Source organism: Eubalaena glacialis, chromosome 1 (assembly GCF_028564815.1).
Source record: "Eubalaena glacialis isolate mEubGla1 chromosome 1, mEubGla1.1.hap2.+ XY, whole genome shotgun sequence".
NCBI lineage: Eukaryota > Metazoa > Chordata > Mammalia > Artiodactyla > Balaenidae > Eubalaena > Eubalaena glacialis.
This window is the reverse complement of record NC_083716.1, coordinates 232478813-232506440: the sequence shown is the minus strand read 5'-3', so window position 1 is coordinate 232506440 and position 27628 is coordinate 232478813. Positions and strand designations below refer to the sequence as shown.

Here is a 27628-nt window from a genome sequence, read left to right as displayed (position 1 = left end):
ATGTAGCGGAACCCGTGCCTCTTTCCACGGAAACGGTGCGCTCACGCCCGGCGCCCACCTGACCCACTCAGGGGCCTCCCGGGCCCGCCCAAACCAAAATGTCCGCCCTGCGCGCAGGCGCAACACGGGCTGCCCCGGCTCGAGACCCCGCCCCCAGGCTCGCGCACTGCCCACCCCACCCAGGATTGCGGCTCGGGATTGGCCTAAAGGCAGCGCGGGCTCTGATTGGGCGAGGCGGAGTCACGAGGGCGCCATTCTCTTCCGCGCTGTATTCTGCCTGGGCCTAGAGTTCTGGGAGGCTGGCTGGGAGGTTGGCTGGGAGGGCCGTCCCAGCTTGTCGGCGCCTGCGGGCTGCTGCAGGCTCTTCCCGGGCGTGTAGTCCAGGTGGCCGGGCGTGTAGTCCAGGTGGCCGCGCGTGTAGTCCAGGTGGCCGCGCGTGATGGCCCGCGGGGCTTTGAGCGGGCGGGGCCCTACACCAGCGATAGCTTTAAGGGGAGGAGTACTCGTCAGGGACAACACTGTGCGGGTTAATTTGGGAAGTGTTGGTTAAAGGTCCTGGCTTGAGACTCATTTGTGTTGTTAATTTGGATGGGGGTAGAGATGGAAGCTGCTCCAGTTAACACTGAGTTCTGTCTGGAGAGGTAAAGACACTTGAATTGTAGGTACTGATTTTGTTCCTCTGTGGGGACTTTATTTTGGTCCCGTGTGCTTCCGTTTGAGCAGTCGGTGGTGGAATTACTAATTTTTAAGAGCATCAGAGTTATTTGAAAACGGTGGTGAAGGGAGCAGAATGAGAGGAAAAGGGAGGAATTCCTTTTTTACCTCGAGGAGTTTCATTTCTAGATCGTGGCAAAAGAGAAGGTATGGGAGACCTAACCTACAACTATATACCAAAAATTATCTGTGTAATATATTTTGATATTAGCTGGTGAGAGTAAAAGATTCCCAATGAAAATAACTAGGATGAGGCCTAACACGGACTTATTGCAAATGGAAACTTAACACGAATACTAGAGGCAAAAGGTGCATAGCCTGGAATGTTGAAGTCCCTGTGATGTGCCTAATAATCTTGTCCATTTGAAGCAGGAAAACAAATCAAGGTGAACTGAAGAAAATGAGTCTTTCCTCAGAGGAGATAGAAGATGGGGAAGGTGAGACTTCAGAAGATAAGGACAATGGCAGTAGAGATGAGGTAACTATATGTACAGTGGGCAGAAGAGTAACTTACTAATGTCAACAATCAAAATCCAGAGGAAAGCAGTTAAACTGCATTATTTGATCTGAAAAGTGGTTTTGTGAACATTTTCCGACTAGTTTCACAAGCTCACCCTAAATTCAATACCAAAATCTGACAAGGTCATTTTTAGAAAAGAACATTACAGACCACTCTCATGAGCATAGATGTAAAAATTCCAAAAAAAATATTAGCAAACTGAATATTAGTGTTATGCAAAAAGAAAAATACATTGTGACTAAGTGCAGTTTATTTGGGGAATACAAAAGTGTTCTTTGTTTGAAAAGTGATTTTGATTGCCTGGAAATACCAGTTTGAAAGAAAATCTCTTGATTCTTAAAATTGCTTCCTTAAATTCCATTAATTTGTGTGTCCACCAAACATATGTTTCCATATTTATCCTTTCGGCAAATACTTAGGTTCCTAGTATGTTCTGTTTCTGGCTGGGAGCCTCTGCATTAGTATTCCAATATAGATAGGTTTAAGTTGGGCCCTAAAAGAATTGAGGTGGGTGAGTGGGTACACAGTTAATGAATATTGAATGCTTCATCTGTGCAGCCACTGTGCTAGGACTTGATGCACTATCTCATTTCATCCTCACAGTGACCATGTTAGGTAGGGATCCTTAGCTCCATTTCATAGACAGGAAAAGAGATTTAGTCATTGACTAACTTGCTCATGGTTTCATGAGATAATAAGTGACAAATAGTAAGTGACAGAACCAGCGTTATGCATTTAGTTCTGCCGAATCCAAAGCCCCTACTCTTTCCTGGTTCATTTCTCAGTCTTCGCCCAAGCAGCTCTTTTGGAGAGACAGATAGGTATTCAATTGCCAATCTTTTGATATGGGGCTAAGGCTTTGTCTTTGACTTTGAGTTCACTGTTGCAGTAGCTTATCTTCTCTGTATAAAGTATACCTATTGTGTATCTTTTGCAATTTAAAATTTGTTTCTTTAAAACAAAGCAAAACTTAAACCCTAGGAAAGCAATTCAAATACAGACGCCTACATTTTTACATTTTTTTCCCCATTCTTTTATGGTTCCTCACCCACGCCTAATTTGACTGCACTTTTTGAGCTTTATTGAGTACGTCCAAAGCGTTCAACTTTGTTTTACTAGATTCAATAACTTCTTGCATTAATCTGATTGGTTTATATGACATTTATTATGTAATTGAAACTGCAACTACAACGGTCATATATAGGTTTGTGAACAAAAGACTGAGGCTTACTAAGGATACAGTTCAGCTTATAGGATCAGAAATTTCCAGGTGTACTGAGTACCACTTAGTAGCCCATTAGGTGCATGTGCTTTTCACATGCATTTCATAGGCATCAAGTTAGTAAATCCTGTTTGGAATTGAGATGGCCATTTAATCCAGCCACAGACTAGCTTAATGTGACATAGTTAAGTGGACATAGTGAGTAGACATAGTTAGGAGAGCACCTACTGTACTGTGATGTCCACAACACAGTGCGTTAACTATACCAATCAGAGCCAAAAAATTCTTGGTGAATGCAACTTTTGTTTCGGAACCCAGACTGTGTTAGCTCAGAGGAAAATAGGAGTAGTTACATTATATTTTCCTTAAACTGAGATGCATGTGGTATGGTTCTAGACTGTTCACACTGGCAGCCCTTGGTCATTCCTCTTTAAAATGTGATGCCTGTGACCGTTTACTCTGATTGGTGCAGCATATAGTGGTAGTATCACAGTTAGATTAACTTCTAGGCTTAACCATACCCTACTGTGGGCTCGTTGAAATTATTTAATTCAAACTCTAGTCTCTTTCACGTGCCTTCCCTGATCCCATGTCATTCCTATGCCAGATGAACTGGTCCCTCATCTGTTTGCCTGTAAATATTGTTCATAACCAGTAATGCTAATCACATTATATTATAGTGACTCATCTCTTCCTGTGATGTGGGTTGAGGTCTGTATGTGTGTATGTATATATACACACATACATATACATACACACACACCCCAGTTGTGTTTTTGCTGGGGCTGCCATAATAAAATATCACAGATGTATGGGTGGCTGAAACAACAGAAATTTACTTTCTCTCAGTTCAGGAGGCCGGATTAAGTTGTTGGCAATTTGGTTACTTCTGAGGCCTCTCTCCTTGGCATGTAGATGTCTGCCTTCTTGCTGTGTTTTCACATGGTCATCCACCGCCCATAGTTCTTCATTTTCTCCTTTTGTATGTGGCGAGACTTCATTCAGTGTTCTGCTAAAATTTTCATCTTTAGTCATTTAGTTTTATAATACTGTGCCCAATTTTTAGTAACTCTGGGATGGGAATCAATGGTGTAATTAGGAAGCATGAGGTCCAATTTTGGGGGCCTGGCTCTAATTCCTGTGTATGTTTCAGGTGCCTGCGTGGGGGTCCTCTCCTTTGGTGTTTTACTTGAATGCAGAGAGTTGGGACTCTACAGACACATTGAGCCACCTAAACAGTAGTTGACTTGGTATGTTTTCCTAGGGCAGTAGCTTGCATACTTTTAGAAACCTAGATCCTTCCCTATAGAGATTCTGATTTCAAAGCTCCAAGTGAAATCCAAGAATTTTCTTTTTCTCTTTTTTTCTTAGGCAAGTGTGCCAGGTGAGTCTGTTGCTGGGAGCTCTTTTACTGCACACTGAGAAATTGGACCTGGAGAAATCAGCACAGATGTTGACACGTGGGCCTGAGCAGATCTTGCACTTGCTGACTGTGCAGTGTGACTGTCACCTCCTGGCCACAGATGAGACATCTCTTCATTGTTGTTCTTCCTCCTCTAGGTTGATGTCCCTCAGAAAAATGGTAGGAAGATTACTACTGCTCCAGGAAATAAAATCGAGAAAAAAAAGTTTCTGGCTCCCATGTTTGCTGAGAAATTAATATCACCATGCAGGAAGGGAGCCACAGGGGCCAAGTTGCCGAAAGACAGGAGGAGTGCCGTGCTCGAGAACCATGAGAAGAGACATGAGAACCCTGAGGAGGATGAAGGTAAGAACTGTGAGTTGTGTCAGGATGAGGGACGTAAAGAGTCCCCTCTGGGGACATCCCTGCTGGTGGCTGTCAGGGGTCAGCCCTACATGCCATTGCACATGGCTCTCGGAAGGGTTCTGTGGAAATACCACCCTTGGCATCCCTGGCCGATTCTCCAGGCTTGGCTTGAGGTGTCCCAGTGGACATTTGACTTCTGCTGTCCACATGACCAGAATCAGAGTTTTCTTTATCTTTGAATATTGTACACTCTTTCTCTCTTTGTGCTTATGAGCCGGCAGGTTCATTGTCCCCCAGATTTGACTCTCAGTGATTTTTTTGTCCTGATGGCATCTGCGTAACCTTTTAAATGGTGTTTCTTCCGAAGCAGTAATTCTTAGCATTGTTATGAAAATACAGTAATACATTTTAAATTATTTCAAATAAAAGGTTAAAATGACAGTGAAGTTTTTTCTTAGATTTGTGTAGACAGTCAGACTTATGAGCAGTTTCTCTGAAAGAACAACTTGTCATTTTCATTTTTAACAAGTCTGTGTGGCAGTAATTGATTAGGTGGGTTTTCATTTAGATTCTGAAAAAGAAGCCCTGTATCCTACATGGGCTAGGGGGAGAAAAGCCTTTCCCCTGGGGGCAGAGGAAGATGGCAGGATCATAAGGGTGATGACAAAGGCTGTGAGGAAGAGGAAGGTCAGAATGACCTAAACCAGTTCTGTTAAGTGGTGGCCAGTATCAAGGAATTAGAGTTATAAGCGAAGCCCTTGGGCAGGGCTGTTGAAGTTCTTTTATGAACTTGAAGAACTTTTCCTAATTAATTTATAAATGCTTTTAAAAGTATTCTGACCAGACCTAACCCAGGCATCTTGTGGAGAATAGGCACAGTGTAGGTATGGTATTTGTGGACAGTGTAAAAGCTTACACTTTACTCATTAGTGGCACAGACAGATCATTAAAAATACTATATTCTGGGGACTTCCCTGGTGGCACAGTGGTTAAGAATCCGCCTGCCAACACAGGGGACACGGGTTCGAGCCCTGGTCCGGGAAGATCCCACATGCCGCGGAGCAGCTAAGCCCGTGCACCACGACTACTGAGCCTGCTCTCTAGAGCCTGTGAGCCACAACTACTGAGCTCATGTGCCACAACTACTGAAGCCCGCGTGCCTCGAGCCCGTGCTCCACAACAAGAGAAGCCACTGCAATGAGAAGCCCGCGCACCACAACAAAGAGTAGCCCCCGCACGCAGCAACTAGAGAAAGCCCGCGCACAGCAACGAAGACCCAACGCAGCCAAAAATAAATAAATAAATAAATAAATTTATTAAAAAAAAAACAAACAAAAAACTATATTCTGGAAAAAAAAAAAAAAACAACTATATTCTGGCTTTTGCCCACAGAGCCTATGAAGAAAGCACCTGATAAACAGAAGGAGGAAATGACCAAACAGAAGGCGTCCCCTGAAACCAAAGATCAGAAATTAGAAGGTAACTTCTTTGCTGCATTTTAGAGCACGAGAGACACGTGGAGAATTTCATATTGGCGAAAACCAAATCTCTGTTAGCCCAAATGATGGACAAAGGGATTTTAATTGCAGCCTGGTGTTACAATATGCCAGATTCTTCAATGGAAATTTTTTTTAGCGTCATTCTTTCTGAACTGTTTCTTTGAGTTCTTTCTCTCTCTCTCTCTCTCTCTCTCTCTCTCTTTTTTTTTTTGCCTTTTTGTATGGCAGCTAAACCTCCTGTAAGTTTCAAACTATTTGTTGGAAACCTGAATTTCAACAAAACTGTTGCTGAACTAAAAACTGGTCTTAGTGAATTTTTTGCTAAAAATGACGTCGCAGTCGTTGGTGTCAGAGTTGGCTTGTCCAGGTAAATACTGGTAAATTAAGGGTGTTGTTAAGAGTTTATCAGCCCAACAATTATTATTCTTGTCAGATCCTTTTGTTACTTGTTCTTCGCCCTTTATAAGATATTACCTCAGCCTCTTGCAGTTCAGAATGAGTATTTAAAGTCCTTCAGTGGCTCGTTTAATAAATCCATTATATTAAATTTTGCTATCCCATTTTTCCGACCAAAATACTAAACTAATCACAAGATCTTCCAAGTCTTTTCAGAAACATATTTTCATGATTTTCCAACTGTGAGCAGTGTTATTTGCCTAGAATTATTTTAAACGAACACAGATTTAATCACAAAACCCCTAGCTTTGGTGGCAAATGTAGGTTCTGTATCAGTTCTGCTTTTTTGCTGAGTTGAATTTCATCCTTTCTTACTTCTTTCTCATCAGAAGCATATGTCTTGGGTGTGAGCATGCTTATTTTATGGTACTCAGAATTTCTTAGGCAGAAATGAAAAGATAATAATAATAGTAAACATTCATTGAGTACTCACTGTACCAGGCATTGTTCCTTGTTTATTTAACTCATTGAATCCATAAGACAATCCTCAGCAGTAATTATTGTCATTATCCCCATTTTACAAAGGAGGAAATTGAGGCACAGAGAAGTTAAGTGATGTACCCAATATCACACAGTTAGAAAGTGGCAGGGTCAGGATTTGAGCCCAGCATTCTGGCTCCAGAGGTAATGCCACAACTTTTGACACATTGCTCTGCTTACACTTTTTATTAACTATATCGTGAAATATTGTTGTGTTTGTAGTAAGTAAAGATTCCTTTTGCATTAAAAAAAAATTCTTGGGACTTCCCTGGTGGCGCAGTGGTTAAGAATCCACCCGCCAATGCAGGGGACACGGGTTCGAGCCCTGGTCCTGGAGGATCCCACATGCTGCGGAGCAACTAAGCTGTGCGCCACAACTACTGAGCCTGCACTTTAGAGCCCGCAAGCCACAACTACTGAGCCCGTGTGCCACAGCTACTGAAGCCTGTGCACCTAGAGCCCGTGCTCCTCAACAAGAGAAGCCACCACGATGAAAAGTCTGCGCACTGCAACGAAGAGTAGTCCCTGCTCACTGCAACTAGAAGAATGCCCGCAGGCAGCAATGAAGACCCAGCACAGCCAAAAAAAAAAAAAACAAACAAAAAAATCTTACTCTAATAGCCTTTGAGTTTGCCAACACGTTCTATTTTAAGAATGATATTTTTGGGAATTCCCTGGTGCTCCAGTGGTTAGGACTCCGTGCTTTCACTGCCGTGGGCACGGGTTCAATCCCTGGTCAGGGAACTAAGATCCCACAAGCCGGGGCTTCCCTGGTGGCGCAGTGGTTAAGAATCCGCCTGCCAATGCAGGGGACACAGGTTCAAGGCCTGGTCTGGGAAGATCCCACATGCCGTGGAGCAACTAAGGCAGTGTTTCACAGCTACTGACCCTGCGCAAGCCCGTGAGCCATAACTACTGAGCCCGTGTGCCACAACTCCTGAAGACTGCGTGCCTAGAGTCCGTGCTCCACAGCAAGAGAAGCCACCGCAATGAGAAGCCTGTGCACTGCAACGAAGAGTAGCCCCCGCTCGCCGCAACTAGAGAAAGCCCGCGCACAGCAACGAAGACCCAACGCAGCCAAAAATAAATAAATAAATAAAATTATTAAATAAAAAATCCCACAAGCCGCATGGCATGGCCAAAAGAAAAAGATATTTTTGTTTCAATTCACAAGTGCAATGGCTGTTTCTTAAAACAAATTCAAAAACGTGTCATTTCAAGTTTCATTTTTTACAGCTTTTGGTTAAATCTGGCCAGTAGTTAGAAAACTAATAATGATTTCAGTGAGTGAGTTTGCCCTGACTCTCAGTCCTTGCCCCAGAGGAGGGCTTCTCAACTCTTGCACTATTAAAATTTGGGGCCAGCTAATTCCTTGTTGTGGGGGGGTGCTGTCCAACAGCATCCCTGGATTCTACCCACTAGATGCTAGAGGTAGTCCCCCAGTTGTGACGGCCAAAGATGTCTTCAGATATTGTCAGACTGACCCCAGGTGAGAACTGCTGCTCTCCAGTTACTTCATGGCACCGATATTGCCAGTTGGCAGAGCCTTGGTTATTTTATTTTTTAAATTTAAAAAAATTATTTATTTATTTATTTATTTATTTATTTATTTATTTATTTATTTATTGGCTGTGTTGGGTCTTCGTTTCTGTGCGAGGGCTTTCTCTAGTTGCGGCAAGCGGGGGCCACTCTTCATTACGATGCACGGGCCTCTCACTATCGCAGCCTCTCTTGTTGCGGAGCACAGGCTCCAGACGCGCAGGCTCAGTAGTTGTGGCTCACGGGCCCAGTTACTCCACGGCATGTGGGATCCTCCCAGACCAGGGCTCGAACCCGTGTCCCCTGCATTGGCAGGCAGATTTCCAACCACTGCGCCACCAGGGAAACCCTGGAGCCTTGGTTTTAAATTGTAAAATTTGACAGCTGCGTTTGACTCAATGCTAATTTCCACTCTCACAACCAGTGTGAGTAGCCAGCTGGAAGGCATATGCCTTTTGACTCTACTTGTGTTCTTTTTTTCCTTTTCGGCTGCATCTCTGTAGGAGATTTGGTTATGTGAATTTTAAATCTGCTGATGACCAGGAAAAAGCCCTGGAACTTAGTGAGACAAACGTCCTTGGATGTGAAATTAAATGGAAGAAACCGAAAAGGGAAAGGAAACAAAGAAAGGTGTGCAAGCAGGGTAACTTGTTCAGAGATACCTGTGTACCTAGAAGACTCTGCATCAGGCAGGAATATCGTATTCTTTCTTACTCTGTGCAAGCACGCCTCAGTGTCCAGCAAGTTGCCTACTTCCACAGCACAGACTCTCTCTGCCGTGCTCTCACTCCTTCTGCTCTAGCCGCATGGCTCACCGTCTCTGTCCTAATGTTCATGACTCATCCCCTGGCTACTGACAACCCATCCAAGAGTCTCAGCTTAAAGGTCACCTCTGCAGATCAGAAAAATTTTCCCTTACCCCCAGACTAGGTTAAGTCTTCTCTACTTGATGTTCTCATTTCCCTTTTTACTTTTCCTTCCTGGCACTTACCACAGTTTGTGATTATGTGACTATTTGTTTACTAGCCTTTTCCCCAACAAGACTACATTCTCAAGAGTGGAGGCCAAGTCCGTATTTTCACAGCCCGCACGTAGCACAGGCCGTCATCACCCAGATGCTGTGTGCAAATGTTTGGTTTTTTTAAAATATTTTATTTATTTATCTTCCTTATTTATTATTATTATTTTTTTGGCTGCGTCGGGTCTTAGTTATGGCACATGGGATCTTTGTTGAGGCATGCGAGATCTTTTTGTCATGGCGCGCACGGGCTTCTCTCTAGTTGTGGCGTGCCGGTTTTCTCTCTCTGCTTGCAGCGTGCAGGCTCCAGGGCGTGTGGGCTCTGTAGTTTGCAGCGCGTGGGCTTAGTTGCCCTGCAGCATGTGGGATATTAGTTCCCCCTACCAGGGATTGAACCTGCGTCCCCTGCATTGGAAGGCGGATTCTTTACCACTGGACCACCAGGGAAGTCCCCAGATATTGTTAAATGAAGGAACATGTACTACTCTCCAACTCTTTGAGGAGTATTTTTTCTCTTTTAGAGAACTCTTGATGCTTATGAGATCTAAACTCAGACTAAAAATACTCTTTTGTGTTTATGAAGATGGAAATGCCAAAACACTTTTGATCAAGAACTTGCCTGACAGAGTCACTCAGCATGAATTAATAGAAGTGTTTGAGGATACTTTTCAAATCAGATTGGTGAGCAAGGATGGGATGAGTGAAAGGTATGTCTTTGTACCTTGTACTGAAAAAGAATATATGTCTACTGGATTCAAACATAACAGAATTTCATTGTATTCTCCCAAATCACTCATGCTGGATTTTAGAGAAGGAAAAAGTAGTTATCCAGCCTTTCTACCAGCAGGCATAAAAAGCAGCATAAATGGATAGCCAAAGGCTTCTAGAAGACTGTAGGGCTGTCAGAGAGAAATGAAGACTTTATTCTATCAAGTACAAGATTGAAGATTGGAAGAATCCACTCATAGGTTATCTTCATCCTATCTCTCCAGGGCTGACTACAGGAAAATAACACCCTTGGTGACTTGTCTGGACAGGTAACAAAAGAGAACATTAACTTGGTCTGTTAGAATTATGTTGTAGCCAATTAATGAAACACTGTCACTATGTATCTGGGCTTTGGTAGCCTAAGAGGGTGAATATGGTGAAATTAGAAAGGGTGGAAGAGAATGTATTTTGAAGGGATTCTCAATGTGGTAAAAATTGGGTATCAGGATTACAGATACATTTGAGCGAAATTTGTTGGTGTAGGTGAACTCTAAAATAATCTATCCCAGTGTATTCTGATGAACATAATCTCTGGAAAAGAATCCCACAGATTTAGAAAACAAGTCTGAAAAGATAAATCCCAAATTTTTAGCAGTGTTTACTGTGAGGAGGTTTGGGGGCACTCTGCTGGGCTTGCATACCGTACCCAAAAATTAACTCAAAATAGATCAAAGACCTAAATGTAAGAGCTAAAATAGAAAACTATGAAGAAAACACAGGAGTAAATCTTTGTGACCTTGGATTAGAGTCTTGCACAAGCAATAAAGAGAAGATTGAGAAGTTGGGCTTTATCAAAATTAAAAACATTTGTACTTCAAAGGACACTATCTAAAAAGTCAAAAGAAACTCTACATCCTGAGAGAAAATATTGCAAATCCTATATATGAAAGAGACCTGTATATATAAAAGATATATAAAGAACTCTTACAGCTCAATAATTAAAAGACAACCCAATTAAAAAATGGGGAAAGGACTTGAATGACCGTTTCTCCAAACAAGGTGTACAAGTGGCCAATAAACATGTAGAAAGATGCTCAACATTAGTCACTGAGGAAGTGCAAATCAAAACCATGATGTGAAGGAGGGCTGAGTCAAGATGGTGGACTAAGAGGACGTGGAATTCGCATCTCTGCACAGCTAGGGAACCTACCAGGCACCGTTGGGGGATCATGGACACCTAAGGGGATGGGAGGAACCACTAGCAGCCGGCTTGTGGGATCTTGGTTCCCAGGCTGGAGGTTGGGCCTGAGCTCCTGTAGTGGGAGCTCTGAGTCCAAACTGCTGGACTAACAGAGAACCTCAGACCCCAGGGGGTATTAATTGGAGTGAGGCCTCCCATAGGTCCTAATCTCAGCACCAAGACCCGGCTCTATTCAACTGCTTGCAAACTCCAGTGCTGGACGCCTCAGGCCAAACAACCAGCAAGACAGGAATACAGCCCCACCCATCAAAAAAAAAAAAAAAAAAAAGACAGAAAAATATGTTACAGACGAAGGAGCAAGACAAAAACCTACAAAACCAAATGAAGATGAAATAGGCAACCTACCTGAAAAAGAATTCAGAGTACTGATAGTAAAGATGATCCAAAATTTCAGAAACAGAATGGAGAAAATAAACAGTTAACAAGGATCTAGAAGAACTAAAGAGCAAACAAACAGTGATGAACAACACAATAACTGAAATTAAAAATACTCTGGAAGGAATCAATAGCAGAATAACTGAGGCAGAAGAATGGATAAGTGACCTGGAAGATAAAATGGTGGAAATAACTGCCAGGGAGCAGAATAAAGAAAAAAAAAATGACAAGAATTGAGGACAGTCTCAGAGACCTCTGGGACCACGCTAAACGCACCAACATTCGAATTATAGGGGTCCCAGAAGAAGAAGAAAGAAAGAAAGGGTATGAGAAAATATTTGAAGAGGTTATAGTCGAAAACTTCCCTAACATGGGAAAGGAAATAGTCAAGTCCAGGAAGCACAGAGAGTCCCATACAGGATAAACCCAAAGAGAAACACGCTGAGACACATATTAATCAAACTATCAAAAATTAAATACAAAGAAAAAATATTAAAAGCAACAAATAACATATAAGGGAATCCCCATAAGGTTAACAGCTGATCTTTGAGCAGAAACTCTGCAAGTCAGAAGGGAGTGGCAGGACATATTTAAAGTGATGAAAGGGAAAAACCTAAAACCAAGATTACTCTACCCAGCAAGGATCTCATTCAGATTGAACGGAGAAATTAAAACCTTTACAGACAAGCATAGTTAAGAGAATTCAGCACCACCAAACCAGCTTTACAACAAATGCTAAAGGAACTTCTCTAGGCAGGGAACACAAGAGAAGGAAAAGACCTACAAAACAAACCCAAAACAATTAAGAAAATGGTAATAGGAACATACATATCGATAGTTACCTTAAATGTAAATGGATTAAATGCTCCAACCAAAAGACACAGGCTCGCTGAATGGATACAAAAACAAGACCCATACATATGCTGTCTACAAGAGACCCACTTCAGACCTAGGGACGTATACAGACTGAAAAAGATATTCCATGCAAATGGAAATCAAAATAAAGCTGGAGTTGCAATTCTCATATCAGATAAAATAGACTTTAAAATAAAGACTATTACAGGAGACAAAGAAGGACACTACATAATGATCAAGGGATCAATCCAGAAGATACAACAATTGTAAATGTTTATGCACCCAACACAGGAGCACCTCAATACATAAGGAAAATGCTAACAGCCATAAAATGGGAAATCGACAGTAACACAATAATAGCAGGGGACTTTAACACCAATGGACAGATCATCCAAAATGAAAATAAATAAGGAAACACAAGCTTTAAATGACACATTAAACAAGGTGGACTTAATTGATATTTATAGGGCATTCCATCCAAAAACAACAGAATACACTTTCTTCTCAAGTGCTCATGGAACATTCTCCAGGATAGACCATATCTTGGGTCACAAATCAAGGCTTGGTAAATTTAAGAAAATTGAAGTCATATCAAGTATCTTTTCTGATCACAGTGCTATGAGACTAGATATCAATTACGGGAAAAAAACTGTAAAAAAATACAAACACATGGAGGCTAAACAATATGCTACTAAATAACGAAGAGGTCACTGAAGAAATCAAAGAGGAAATCAAAAAATACCTAGAAACAAGTGACAAAACACGACGACCCAAAACACGACGATCCTATGGGATGCAGCAAAAGCAGTTGTAAGAGGGAAGTTTATAGCAATACAATCCTACCTCAAGAAACAAGAAAATCTCAAATAAACAACCTAACCTTACACCTAAAGCAACTAGAGAAAGAACAAAAAAAACCCCAAAGTTAGCAGAAGGAAAGAAATCATAAAGATCAGATCAGAAATAAATGAAAAAGAAATGAAGGAAACAATAGCAAAGATCAATAAAACTAAAAGCTGGTTCTTTGAGAAGGTAAACAAAATTGATAAACCATTAGCCAGACTCATCAAGAAAAAAAGGGAGAAGACTCAAATCAACAGAATTAGAAATGAAAAAGGAGAAGTAACAACTGACACTGCAGAAATACAAAGGATCATGAGAGATTACTACAAGCAACTATATGCCAATAAAATGGACAACTTGGAAGAAATGGACAAATTCTTAGAAAAGCACAGCCTTCTGAGACAGAACCAGGAAGAAATAGAGAATACAAACAGACCAATCACAAACAGTGAAATTGAAACTGTGATTAAAAATCTTCCAACAAACAAAAGCCCAGGACCAGATGGCTTCACAGGCGAATTCTCTCAAACATTTAGAAAAGAGCTAACACCTATCCTTCTCAAACTCTTCCAAAGCATAGCAGAGGGAGGAACACTCCCAAACTCATTCTATGAGGCCACCATCATCCTGATACCAAAACCAGACAAAGATGTCACAAAAAAAGAAAACTATAGGCCAATATCACTGATGAACATAGATGTAAAAATCCTCAACAAAATACTAGCAAACAGAATCCAACAGCACATTAAAAGGATCATACACCATGATCAAGTGGGGTTTATCCCAGGAATGCAAGGATTCTTCAATATACGCAAATCAATCAATGTGATACACCATATTAAGAAACTGAAGGATAAAAAATATATGATAACCTCAGTAGATACAGAAAAAGCTTTTGACAAAATTCAATACCCATTTATGATAAAAACTCTCCAGAAAGTAGGCATAGAGGGAACCTACCTCAACCTAATTAAGGCCATATATGACAAACCCACAGCCAACATCGTTCTCAGTGATGAAAAACAAACCATTTCCTCTAAGATCAGGAACAAGACAAGGGTGCCCACTCTAGCCACTATTATTCAACATAGTTTTGGATGTTTTAGCCACAGCAATTAGAGAAGAAAAAGAAATAAAAGGAATCCAAATCGGAAAAGAAGAGGTAAAACTGTCACTGTTTGCAGATGACATGATACTATACATAGAGAATCCTAAAGATGCTAACAGCAAACTACTAGAGCTAATCAATGAACTTGGTAGAGTAGCAGGCTATAAAATTAATGTACAGAAATCTCTTGCATTCCTATACACTAATGATTAAAAGTCTGAAAGTGAAATTAAGGAAACACTCCCATTTACCATTGCAATAAAAAGAATAAAATTCCTAGGAATAAACCTACCTAAGGAGACAAAAGACCTGTATGCAGAAAACTGTAAGACACTGATGAAAGAAATTAAAGATGATACAAATAGATGGAGAGATATACCATGTTCTTGGATTGGAAGAATCAACATTGTGAAAATGTGCTACCCAAAGCAATCTACAGATTCAGTGCAATCCCTATCAAACTACCAATGGCATTTTTCACAGAACTAGAACAAAAAACTGCACAATTTGTATGGAAACACAAAAGACCCTGAATAGCCAAAGCAACCTTGAGAAAGAAAACCGGAACTGGAGGAATCAGGCTTCCTGACTTTGTAGTATGGAAGTATGTACTCCCATACTACAAAGCTACAGTAATCAAGACAGTATGGTACTGGCACAAAAACAGAAATATAGATCAATGGAACAGGATAGAAAGCCCAGAGATAAACCCATGCACATATGGTCACCTTATCTTTGATAAACGAGGCAAGAATATGCAGTGGAGAAAAGACAGCCTCTTCAATAAGTGGTGCTGGAAAAACTGGACAGCTACGTGTAAAAGAATGAAATTAGAACACTTCCTAACACCATTCACAAAAATAAAGTCAAAATGCATTAAAGACCTAAAAGTAAGGCCAGACACTATAAAACTCTTAGAGGAAAACATAGGCAGAGCACTCTATGACATAAATCACAGCAAGATCCTTTTTGACCCATCTCCTAGAGAAATGGAAATGAAAACAAAAATAAACAAGTGGGACCTAATGAAACTTAAAAGCTTTTGCACAGCAAAGGAAACCATAAACAAGACGAAAAGACAACTCTCAGAATGGGAGAAAATATTTGCAAACGAAGCAACTGATGAAGGATTAATCTCCAAAATATACAAGCAGCTTATGCAGCTCAATATCAAAAAAACAAACAATCTAATGCAATAATGGGGAGAAGACCTAAATAGACATTTCTCCAAAGAAGATATACAGATTGCCAACAAACACATGAAAGGATGCTCAACATCACTAATCATTAGAGAAATGTAAATCAAAACTACAACGAGGGGGCTTCCCTGGTTGCACAGTGGTTAAGAATCTGCCTGCCAATGCAGGAGACACAGGTTCGAGCCCTGGTCTGGGAAGATCCCACATGCCGCGGAGCAACTAAGCCCGTGCGTCACAACTATTGAGCCTGCGTTCTAGAGCCTGCGAGCCACAACTACTGAAGCCCACGCGCCTAGAGCCAGTGCTCCCAACAAGAGAAGCCACCACAATGAGAAGCCTGCGCACTGCAACGAAGAGTAGCCCCCCGCTCGCCACAACCAGAGAAATGCCCACGTGCAGCAACGAAGACCCAACGCAACTAAAAATGAAATACATTAAATAAATAAATTTATTAAAAAAAAAAACTACAATGAAGTATCACCTCATACCAGTCAGAATGGCCATCATTAAAAAATCTACAAATAATAAATGCTGGAGAGGGTGTGGAGAAAAGAGAACCCTCTTGCACTGTTGGTGGGAATGTAAATTGATACAGCCACTATGGAGAACAGTATGGAGGTTCCTTAACTAAAAATAGAACTACCATATGACCCAGCAATCCCACTACTGGGCATATACTGTGAGAAAACCATAATTCAGAAAGAGTCATGTACCACAATGTTCATTGCGGCCCTATTTACAATAGCCAGGACATGGAAGCAACCTAAATGTCCATCGACAGATGAATGGATAAAGAAGATGTGGCACATATATACAATGGAATATTATTCAGCCATAAAAAGAAACGAAATTGAGTTATTTGTAGTGAGGTGAATGGACCTAGAGTCTGTCATGCAGAGTGAAGTAAGTCAGAAAGAGATAAACAAATACCATATGCTAACACATATATATGGAATCTAAAAAAAAAATGGTTCTGATGAACCTAGGGACAGAACAGGAATAAAGACGCAGACGTAGAGGATGGACTTGAGGACGTGGGGAGGGGGAAGGGTAAGCTGGGATGAAGTGAGAGAGTAGCATTGACATATACACACTACCAATGTAACATAGATAGCTAGTGGGAAGCAGCTGCATAGCACAGGGAGATCAGCTCGGTGCTTTGTGACCATCTAGAGGGGTGGGATAGGGAGGGTGGGAGGGAGACGCAAGAGGGAGCGTATATAGGGATATATGTATGCATATAGCTGATTCACTTTGTTATACAGCAGAAACTAACACAACATTGTAAAGCAATTGTACTCCAATAAAGATATTAAAAAAAACCAAAATGAGACAAAACCATGATGTGATAACCACTGCACACTTGTTAGATTGGCTGTAATAAAAAAGACAACAATTGTTGACAAGGATGTGGAGAAATCAGAACCGTGATTCATTGCTGGTGGGAATGTAAAATAGCACAGTTGCTTTGGAAGACGGTTTGGTAGTTTCTCAAAATGTTAAACATAGAGTTGCCGTACGGTCCAGCAATTCTACTATTAGGTATGTATCCAAAAGAAGTGAAAACGTATATCCACACATGTGTACAAATGTTTGTATCAGCTTTATTCATAATAGCCCAAACCGGAAACAACCCAAAATGTCTTAACAGCTGATGAATGGATAAACAAAATGTAGTATTTTCATGCAATGTAATGTTACTCAGCCATGAAAAGGAATGAAGTACTGATACATGCTACAACACAGATGAATCTCAAAAATATTAGGCTAAGTGAAAGAAGCCAGACACAAAAGATGGCATATTTGTATAATCCCAGTTATGTGAAATGTCCAGAATAGACAGATCTACAGAGACAGAAAGTAGCATAGTGATTGCCTGCAGCTGGGGGATGGGAGTGAGTTGGGGGGGATGAGGAGTGACTGCGGCTGGGTGCTTAATTGTCCTAAAATTAGATTATGGTGATGGTTGTAGAATTCTGTAAATATACCCTTGTACACTTTAAATGGGTGAATTTTATGATTTGGAAATTATATCTCAGTAGAGCTTTTTCAAAAAAAACCAGTGTGTGTATGTGTGTACATTAGCTTTTATTTATACAGCATGTTGCCTCTAAGGATAGAAACTGGGCAGAAGGAAGACTTCACTATATCCTTTCTACCTTTTGCATTTCGAATCTTGTATGTGCATTACTAATTCGAAAGACAATACAGAAGAGTACTAAATGTTGACTCTTCTTTCTTCTCTCCCCTACCCTATCCCCACAATTGCAGGATTGCCTCTATTGACTTCAAGTCACAGGCCGATGCAGAGAGAGCCTTGGAAGAGAAGCAAGGAACAGAGATTGGTGGGCTTGCTGTAGTTCTGAACCTTGTCGGAGCAAAAATCCAAGGCCAAGATGAGAGAGACAGAAAAAAGTGCAACTGGAGAAGTAAGGGTGTGACAGCTCTGTAGCTGGAGACCCAGGTTTCCCAGGGAGGGGCTAGTATGAGGTTAGGGGCACTTGGCACTGTTTTGTTTTTTTGTTTTTTTTGGCTGCGTTGGGTCTTCGTTGCTGCACGCGGGCTTTCTCTAGTTGTGGTGGACGGGGGCTACTCTTTGTTGCGGTGTGCGGGCTTCTCATTGTGGTGTCTTCTCTTGCTGCAGAGCATGGGCTCTAGGTGCACGGGCTTCAGTAGTTGCAGCACATGGGCCCTAGAATGTGCGGGCTTCAGTAGTTGCAGCGTGTGGGCTCAGTAGTTGTGGCTAGTGGGCTGTAGAGCGCAGGCTCAGTAGTTGTGGCGCGCGAGCTTACGTGCTCTGCGGCATGTGGGATCTTCCTGGACCAGGGTTCAAACCCGTGTCCCCTGCATTGGCAGGTGGATTCTTAACCACTGCACCACCAGGGAAGTCCCACTTGGCACTTTTAAATACAGTTTCTCACTCTATCAAAAATGTGTAAGTCATCCTCATAATTCTGTCAAGCTAATAAGTATTGTCCTAGTTAACTGTAACCTTGATGCCTGCAGAAGGCATGGCACTTTGAGAGACATCAGTTTAGTTCCTCCTTTTGGGGTATCTTCTAGGATTCTGTTTCAACGAGCTCTTAAACCTGTGGTTTCAGAGTTAGATATTTAATTCTCTTCAAGTTGTGTTTTTTGTTTTTTGGTTTTTTAGAAAATTTTGGCTCTGTTGCGTGGCTTGTGGGCCACAGCAGTGAAAGTGCCGAATCCTAACCACTAGACCACCAGGGAACTTCCTCAGGTTTAAAGACCCCAAACCTAATCTGCCTAATCTGATTGCTAGATGTGGTGGCTTATACAGAAAAAAAAAAAAAAAAATAGAATTTACCATGAATATTTTTAAAAATCAAGAGATTTCACATAAAAAACTGGATTTCCAGCTTCTTTTGCTACATCAGAAGGTCTGGTGGCCCTGGGGCTGTGTCCCTACACGTCCACAGGCGTCTGGAGAGAGGCAGCTGCTTCCTCTCAGCTGTGGCATTTGCTCTGCTGGCTGGAAGTTCTTACCAACCCTGAAGGAGTGAACATCATGCTGACACTTTGAAAAAATAGTTAATACTTTTTTTTTTTAATCACAAAGCCATACTTTTTTCTTCTTGGTAAAGATATTTTTATATGTCTTATGCATTTGTCTCTTTCAAAAGTGGGAAAACGAAAGTTAGAACAAGAAAACCATGCACTTCAAGAAAAATGGGAGAGAGCTTATTTCTTTGTGGAGGTAAAAGAACGTTACTGCATGTTTAATATGCAAACAAAGTCTGTCTGTGTCAAGAAAATGTGACCTAAGACACCATTATGAAAGCAACCATTGTAGGAACCATGATGGATTTACAGAAAAGATGTGTGATAGAAAATTCAACGAACTGAAAAAAAGACTGAAATTTCAACATGATTTGCTTTTGAATATGAATAAAATAAGTGATGCTGCTATGAAATGTAGTTACGTAGTAAGTGAGAAAATTGCCCAGGCAGCCAAACCTTTTGCAGGTGGTGAGTTTATCAAGGACTGTCTGTTGAGTGCGGCAGAAATCATGTGCCCTGAACAGAGACAAGCGTTTGCCAACATAAGACTAACTGGTAGTGTTGTTGCCCAGCATGTTGACAACATGACTGAGAACTTGCAGGACAAGTTGCAAGAAAAAGCCGAATCATTTGTGGCTCTTTCCATTGCAGCTCAGGAAGGAGTGGATGGAAATAACGACCCCCACGTAGGTGTATTTATTCGTGGTGGCAATGAAACTTTTGATGTGACCGAAGATCTTCTGGACATCGTCCCCATAACAGGCACAACATCAGGAAATGAATTAGTTTTACATGTTGAGAAAAGTCTTAAAACATTTAACGTGGACTGGTCAAAATTGGTGAGTATTAGCACAGATGGTGACTCTGCGATGGTTGGTGTTAAAGAACTAGTTGCAAAACTGAAATCTAAAGTGTCAGGGCTGGGCTTCCCTGGTGGCGCAGTGGTTAAGAATCTGCCTGCCAATGCAGGGGACACGGGTTCGAGCCCTGGTCCAGGAAGATCCCATGTGCCGTGGAGCAGCTAAGCCCGTGCGCCACAACTACTGAGCCTGCGCTCTAGAGCCCACGTGCCACAACTACTGAAGCGCGCACGCTTAGAGCCCATGCTTCACAACAAGAGAAGCCAGTGCAATGAGAAGCCTGCACACCGCAATGAAGAGTAGCCCCCGCTCACTGCAACTAGAGAAAGCCTGCGTGCAGCAACGAAGACCCAATGCAGCCAAAAATAAATAAAATAAATAAATTTATTAAAAAAATAAAAAATAAAAAAATAAAGTGTCAGAGCTTTGCCAAGACACAGGACTTAAGTCTGTGCACGGCCTCATTCTCCAGGAATCACTTTGTGCTAAAAGGTTAAAAATGGTAGTTAAAAAACTACTGTGTCATGGACATAGTAGTTTATACCATAATCTGGATATGCTCCCATGGCTCGGACCGCAGAAAGTTCGGTGCTTTGTTTAATGAGTTAGATGCACCATATGGAAGCATGTTCTGCTCCATGGAACTTAAGTGGCTGAGTCGTGGTGTGGTCCTAAGGCAGTTTTTTGAACTGTTGGAGGAAATTGACTTTTTTCTGTCTTCTAGAGGAAAATTTGTGCCTCAGCTTACAAGCAAAGATTAGGTCAGAGACTTAGCCTTTTTGGTTGACATTATGACATATCTAAACATGTTGGATATTTCTCTGCAAAGGCGTTCTCAAGTGGTGACACAAACGTATGATTCAGTTGGCTCATTCCTAGCGAAATTGTGTCTTTGGGAGACTCATTTGGCAAGGAACAATCTCGCCCACTTTCCTACACTGAAATTAGTTTCTGAAAATGAAAATGATGGCCTGAACTACATTCATCAAATTAAAGAGTTGAACGCTGAATTCCAAAAAAGGTTCTCTGATTAAAACTTTATGAGAATGAACTAATATTGTTCAGTTCCCCTTTCTCAATTAGTATTAATAGTGTGAATGAAGAGCTACAAATGGAAGTTATTGAATTGCAGTGCAATGCTATACTGAAAGCCAAATATGGTGATGTTGGGATCCCAGAATTCTACAGATATCTTGGGAATGGTTACCCTAAATATAAAAACCGTTGTGCAAAGATTCTGTCCATGTTTGGAAGTATTTATGTTTGTGAGCAGCTATTTTCTGCTATGAAACTAAAGAAAACTAAATGTTGCTCCCAGTTAAAGGATTCAAAGATGAATGTTGCAACACAGGATTCACAGCCTGACGTTGATTGACATCTTGGGGCATAAGAAAGGAGTGTCAGATTTTGAATTTCAAATCTGAGGAGTAATAAATTATGGAACTTTGAATAATTATTTCTATTTCCAAATTATGTTTTTTTCAATGTCAGATTTAAAGTATAATCTCTGGCATCATATGTTTGTACCTTATAACATATAAAATAACGTTTGATTATATCCTGGCAGCTTATTTTTCCTATACTTTGCTTTTCTGGCGCTTAGGTTATTCAAGTTTATAAACCTGTGCCCTAAAAGCAGCACATTTTCCCAAAAGGCACTTGTGAGCCAGCGATGTGAACCAGGGAGTCAGCTGGATGAACGGAATGTTTAGATGCCTCATGCAACCCTGTCCCCTAGGATGACAGATGTGCCACAGTGATCATGGGGCTCAGGCCAGAGTAACCCTCTTCCTTAGACAGAGCTGGGGCAGCATAGCCAATTCTGGCCTCTGGGCTTCTTTTTTGGTGCTTCCATTTTGCATTTAAACACATTTCTTTTGAAATTTCAATATTGTTGGTCAGCTCACAGTCAGCTGTGTCTGGACCTGGGAGCCATTCTACCTCTTACAGACAGGGATGGGCATTCCTTTGGCATCCTGGTCACCCCAAGGGGATGCAGAATGGGGTGTCAACACGTCTAAGAGCTTATGAGCATTATTCCAGGGAGAAGGCCCATAGCTGCCTTCAGAGTCTTAAAGAGGTCTGTGATCCAAAAGGTGTTTTTCTACTGTGAAATTGGGACAGGACGGCTCAGTGTTGCAGAAACTATATCTTGAAAAATTAGTCACATTATAGAAATGATATGTACTTACTGTAGAACATTTGGAAACTCTAAAGAAATAAAGGGAGGGCTTCCCTGGTGGCGCAGTGGTTAAGAATCCGCCTGCCAGTGCAGGGGACACAGGTTCGAGCCCTGGTCCGGGAAGATCCCACATGCCGCAGAGCAACTAAGCCTGTGCGCCACGACTACTGAGCCTGCACTCTATAGCCTGCGAGCCACAACTACTGAGCCCGCATGCCACAACTGCTGAAGCCCGCGTGCCTAGTGCCCGTGCTCCGCAACAAGAGAAGCCACCGCACCGCAACAAAGAGTAGCCCCCGCTCGCTCTAACTAGAGAAAGCCCACGTGCAGCAACGAAGACCCAACGTGGCCAAAAATAATAAAGAAATAAAAAGAAAAGAAATAAAGGGAAAAACCTATAATCTCAACAACCAGAGGTAACCCCTATAAATATTTAGGTATGTTTTCTCTGTCAACTTTCTGTGCATTATTTTATATGGTTGAGTACATCATGTATTCTGCTGCCTTCCCCCTCACTCCCTCACTTAGTAAATTCTAAACATACGTCAGTTCTTCCAAGCTCGCGGTTGAGTTTATTTGATTGTGTCAGGTGTGCACTGATGGGCCTTCGCCAGCCAGAGTGAGTTCTCTGGGCATCACGTGAGCCACAAGGTTGATTTCCAGGGGTGGGATTCCTCTTCCATTCTGCCAGGCTCTGCGAAGGCCAGAGAACTACCCTGTTGTCTAGGGAAGCAGAGGCAGATGCCACCTGCTGACCCTGAAGACAGTCTTCCAGCGGAGGTCCTGGGACGACTACTGAGGAGAAGCTTAGCTGAACAGCCACAGCAGAGCAAAGAGGGAGATGGGGGCTTTAGGATGGGGTCTCACCCATGGCTCCAGTCTTGGCTGAGCCATCAGTGCCCCCCGAAAGTCTTCCATTTCCCTTGTCCCATTGTCCATATGACCCCCTCTTCTTCCTACAAGTCAAACCAAATTTACCACTCTTCTCTCCTTCTCATTCGGTAACTTCACCTCCTAAATAAAAGCCATTTGAGAAGGACCCCCTCCTCTCCTGTTCACCTTTACACACTTGCCAGGATCTGCAGCCTCCTCCCTTCCTAAGGTGCCTTCTCCCTGCCCATGGCCAGTCCCTCCCCCTCTGCTCCCGTCTCCATCCCCTGCCTCTGTAGGGCTTTCCTCCATCCTCTACCTTTCTGTACTTCTGGGATTTTTGTTTGTACTGGCTCCTTTCACCAATTTTTTTTTAGTTTTCTGAATTTTTTAAACATTGAATACTTTTTGAATATTCACATAGTTTAAAATAATACATAACAGTATATGGTGAAAATTATTGCTTCCTTTCCAGCCCACACTCATGTTTACCCTTCACCTCTCCTCCATCTTACTAGTTTCTTGTTATCTTTTTTTTTTTTTAACATCTTTATCGGAGTATAATTGCTTTACAATGGTGTGTTAGTTTCTGCTTTATAACAAAGTGAATCAGCTGTACATATACATATAGCCCCATATCTCTTCCCTCTTGCTTCTCCCTCCCTCCCACCCTCCCTATCCCACCCCTCTAGGTGGTCACAAAGCACCGAGCTGATCTCCCTGTTTCCACCAATATTTAAACATGCCCATGTCTCTGGCACACTCTTTTTAATCTTCTAATTAAAATGTTAAAATTAGGACACACATTTACTAGTTCAAAATTTAACAGGTGTAAATTGAAAGGCCTCCTCCCCCATCCCCTAGCCACCTAGCTCCTTTGTATGGAAGTAACCAGCATTATTGGTTTCTTGTGTCCTTCCACTGTTGTGCATGGTCAAGGAATCATGTTTACGTTATTTTTCCCACCTATTTTTTTTTTTTACACAAAAAACTAATAGGTTATACAGGTGTATAATAGGTTATACAAGTGTAACCTATTAGTACCTTGCTTTTGTTTTTTCATTTAAAGTATCTTGGAGATCATATCAATAACAAAGAGGTGCTTTGTTTGTTTTTACAGTTTTGGTGTTGTATGGATGTACAAGGATTTATTTGCCAGTGTATTAGGTTAACTCCAGCTCCACTCCCGTAACAGATGGACTCCAAATTCTTAGTAACTCAACAGAGTAATCGTTTATTTCTCACTCATGACACAGTAGGGAGTGAGTATTCTTGGTCACATGGCCTTCCATGTGATCATATAAGGATCTAGGCTTCCTCCACTTTGTGCCTCTGTCCTGTTCTGGGCTGTTGGAAATCTCTTCATTCAGCAAGTGGATAGGAAAGAACAAGGAGGGTCCAGTGTGGGGACTTTTTATGGCGGGCCTAGGTGTGTGTTCACCACTACTTTTGGCTAGAGCTTGGTCAAATGACCGTACCTCTAGTCCCAAAGGAGGTAGGGAAAGCTGGACCACAGCTACGCATCCAGGAAGAAGGAATGGGTTGGACGAGCAGCTCACCAGTCTGCTGCCACTGGTCTTCTGCTGATGCTGCCTTTGTTTCCACAGAATCCAAGACAAAGCCTTTCCCTCATCCCACATCTGCCTTCGAAGTCCTGCTCTCCTTCCTTTTACAGCTAAATGTATCTTGAAAGTGTCTCCCAATTTGCTGCCTGCAGTTCTTCTCTGATTCCTCCGTGCACCTGTGATGGTGCTGAGACTCTTCCCAAGGACACCAAGGACCTCTGCGGCAAAGGCTCCTAGATGCTTTTTAGTTCATATCTTAATCCCTGCAACGTTTGACACCACTGACCATCCCTTCCTCCCCCTTTGAAATCTCATTCTTTTCATTTTTCTCCTCCTCTCTGAATGCTTCTTCTCAGGCTGTCCCCTTCCTCTGTCCCTTAAATGTTGATGTTCCTCAGATGACTTTTCCCTCTCACAACGTATCAGTGGCTTTTAACCTTCTGGGGGAAGGGGAAAGGGGAGGGCAGTCAGGGATCTCTTGGAGCATCAGTTAAAAGATGTCAACCCTCTTCCAAGAATTATGCACATGTGCACCTACATGTGTATTTTTGTTACACTTTCAGGAGGTCCCCAGATCCCAGAAGCCTACCTTGATATCCAGGTTAAGAACCTCTATTCTGTGTGTCCCCTGGGTGATTCTATCTACTCCCACAGCTTCCGTTGTGTGCAGAGGCTTCCAGAGTAGAATCTCCAGCCAAGCACTTCCTTCTAAATGCCAGCCTGTAAGTGCTGGACCTCTCCATTAGGAGATCCTCCAGGCCCTGCCACTGTATGGTGTTGATAATTCAATTCGTCATTTCTCTCCCCAGCTTCTAAACCAATTCTCCCCTGGCTTGCTTTATTTTAGTGAATGGTACCACCATCCATCCAGTTTCTGGCTCAAGTCAGAATCTTGGGGAGTTGTCTTGTACTTCCTTCTACTTACTCATTTCCCATTTCTATCTAGTTGCTAAATCCTGTTGACTGTACTACTTAACTAAGCTTTTGAATCTTTCACTTCTCTACAGTCTCATCGGTAGTGAACAGTTCCACTCTTGTTGGGACCATCGTTATCTCTTGCTTGAACTTCTCTGCAAAAGCCCCCTAACTGGTCTCCCTGCCTCTCCATCTCTAATCTTTCTGCCTTCAAAACGTTCTCCACCCAACAGAGTGATCAAAAAATAAACCCAGATTAGGTCACATTACCCCCCTGCTTAACATTCTCCAGTGATTCCTTAAATCATTTATAATAAAACCCAAACTCTTCTTAACAGCAACAACAACAACAAAACAATTAAAAATGGACAAAGGACCTGAATGGACATTTCTCCAAAGAAGATGTACCAAATGGCCAATAAACATGAAAAGATGCTCAACATCACTCATCATTAGGGAAATGCAAATCGAAACTACAACGAGATACCACCCCACACTCATTAGGATGGCTACTATAACAACAACAACAACAAACAAAATAACAAGTGTTGATGAGGATGTGGAGAAACTGGAACCTTTTTTTTTAAGGGAACGCTATTTATTTATTTATTTATTTTGGCTGTGTTGGGTCTTTGTTTCTGTGCGAGGGCTTTCTCTAGTTGTGGCAAGCAGGGGCCACTCTTCATCGCGGTGCGTGGGCCTCTCACTGTCGCGGCCTCTCTTATTGCGGAGCACAAGCTCCAGACACGCAGGCTCAGTAGTTGTGGCTCATGGGCCTAGTTGCTCCGCGGCATGTGGGATCTTCCCAGACCAGGGCTTGAACCCGTGTCCCCTGCATTAGCAGGCAGATTCTCAACCACTGCGCCACCAGGGAAGCCTGAAACTGGAACCTTTGTGCACTGTTGGTGGGAATGTAAAATAGTACAGCCACTGTGGAAAACAGTATGGTGATTAATCAAAGAGTAAAAAATAATCACGTGATCCAGTAATTCCACTTCTGGGGATATATCCAAAATAACTGAAAGCATGGGCTCTAAGAGATACTTGTACACCCATGTTCACAATAACTAAAACCCAAGTGTCTCTCAGTGGATTAATGGGTAAGCAAAATGTGGTATAAATATACAATGGAGTATTAGTCCTCCTTAAACAGGAAGAAAATTCTGACACGTGCTACAACATTGATGAACCTTGAGAACATTATGCTAAGTGAAAAAACCAGTCTCAAAAAAACAAATACAGTATGATTCTACTTACTTGAGGTGCTTAGAGTAGTGGAAAATCATAGAAACAGAAAGTTGAACAGTGGTTGCCAGGCCTGTGGAGAGGGGGACTGGGGAGTTGTTGTTTCATGGATATGGAGTATCAGCTTTATGAGATGAAAAGAGTTCTGGAGATGGATGCTGGTGATAATTGCACAACATTATGAATGTATTTCATACCATTGAACTGTACACTGAAAAAAATTAAGATGGTAAATTTTGTTATGTGTATTTTACCACAGTAAAAAAATTTAGGGAAAAAACCCCCCAAACTTCTCACCTACCATGTGACCACAGAGCCCCATGTAATAGGCGTTTCCCTGTCTTCCTGATCTCTTCTCCACTTCGCTCCTCAATGCACGCCGGATACTTGCCCTCTTTCTGTGCCGTGCGTGAGTCCTTTTACATAGCTGTTCCTGCTACCAGGAGCACTCCTCTCCAGATCTTCTGACCACTCAGGTCAGAGCTTAAATGTTGCCACTTCAGAGAAGCCTCTCCTGACCCATCTTAGAATGACCACCTCTGCCCCGTCACTCCTTGTTTTGTTTTCACTTAGGTGATGTTCTTACTCCCCAAATGTCATATCCTTCTCAGTGCATCATATCAGGAGGCACGTGTTGTCCGTCTGCCCCTTTCTGGGCGATGTTCACTTTGGTCATTTGGTTAAGATGATTTCTGTCAGGTTTCTTCATTGTAAAATTACTCGTTTTGGGACTTCCCTGGTGGTCCAGTGGTTAAGAATCTGCCTTCCAATGCAGGGGCTGTGGGTTCGATCCCTGGTCAGGGAACTAACATCCCGTGTGCCGCGGAGCAACTAAGCCCACGCGCCGTGACTACTGAGCTTGCGCACCTCAACGAGAGAGCCCGCGTGCTGCAAACTACAAAGC

The 27628-nt window shown here is 42.1% G+C and overlaps 1 protein-coding gene across 7 annotated transcripts; it reads left to right on the top strand.

Annotated features, from left to right (window-relative positions):
• The first annotated feature begins 289 nt into the window (after positions 1-289).
• Positions 290-27628, top strand: LOC133101143 (nucleolin-like). Of its 7 annotated transcripts, XM_061205829.1 has the most exons (8): positions 290-861; positions 1084-1192; positions 4017-4224; positions 5617-5703; positions 9800-9923; positions 17837-17994; positions 19739-19926; positions 27500-27628. In XM_061205829.1, the coding sequence occupies exons 1-8, from the start codon at positions 791-793 to the stop codon at positions 27557-27559; spliced, it is 1005 nt and encodes a 334-aa protein (XP_061061812.1). In that variant the 5' UTR covers positions 290-790; the 3' UTR covers positions 27560-27628. The 7 variants fall into 7 exon arrangements, 5 of the variants coding, with proteins under 5 accessions (XP_061061812.1, XP_061061803.1, XP_061061783.1 ...); XM_061205820.1 differs by lacking the exon at positions 27500-27628 and having other exon boundaries at positions 290-658; positions 1087-1192; positions 19739-20915; XM_061205800.1 differs by lacking the exon at positions 27500-27628 and having other exon boundaries at positions 290-658; positions 19739-20915.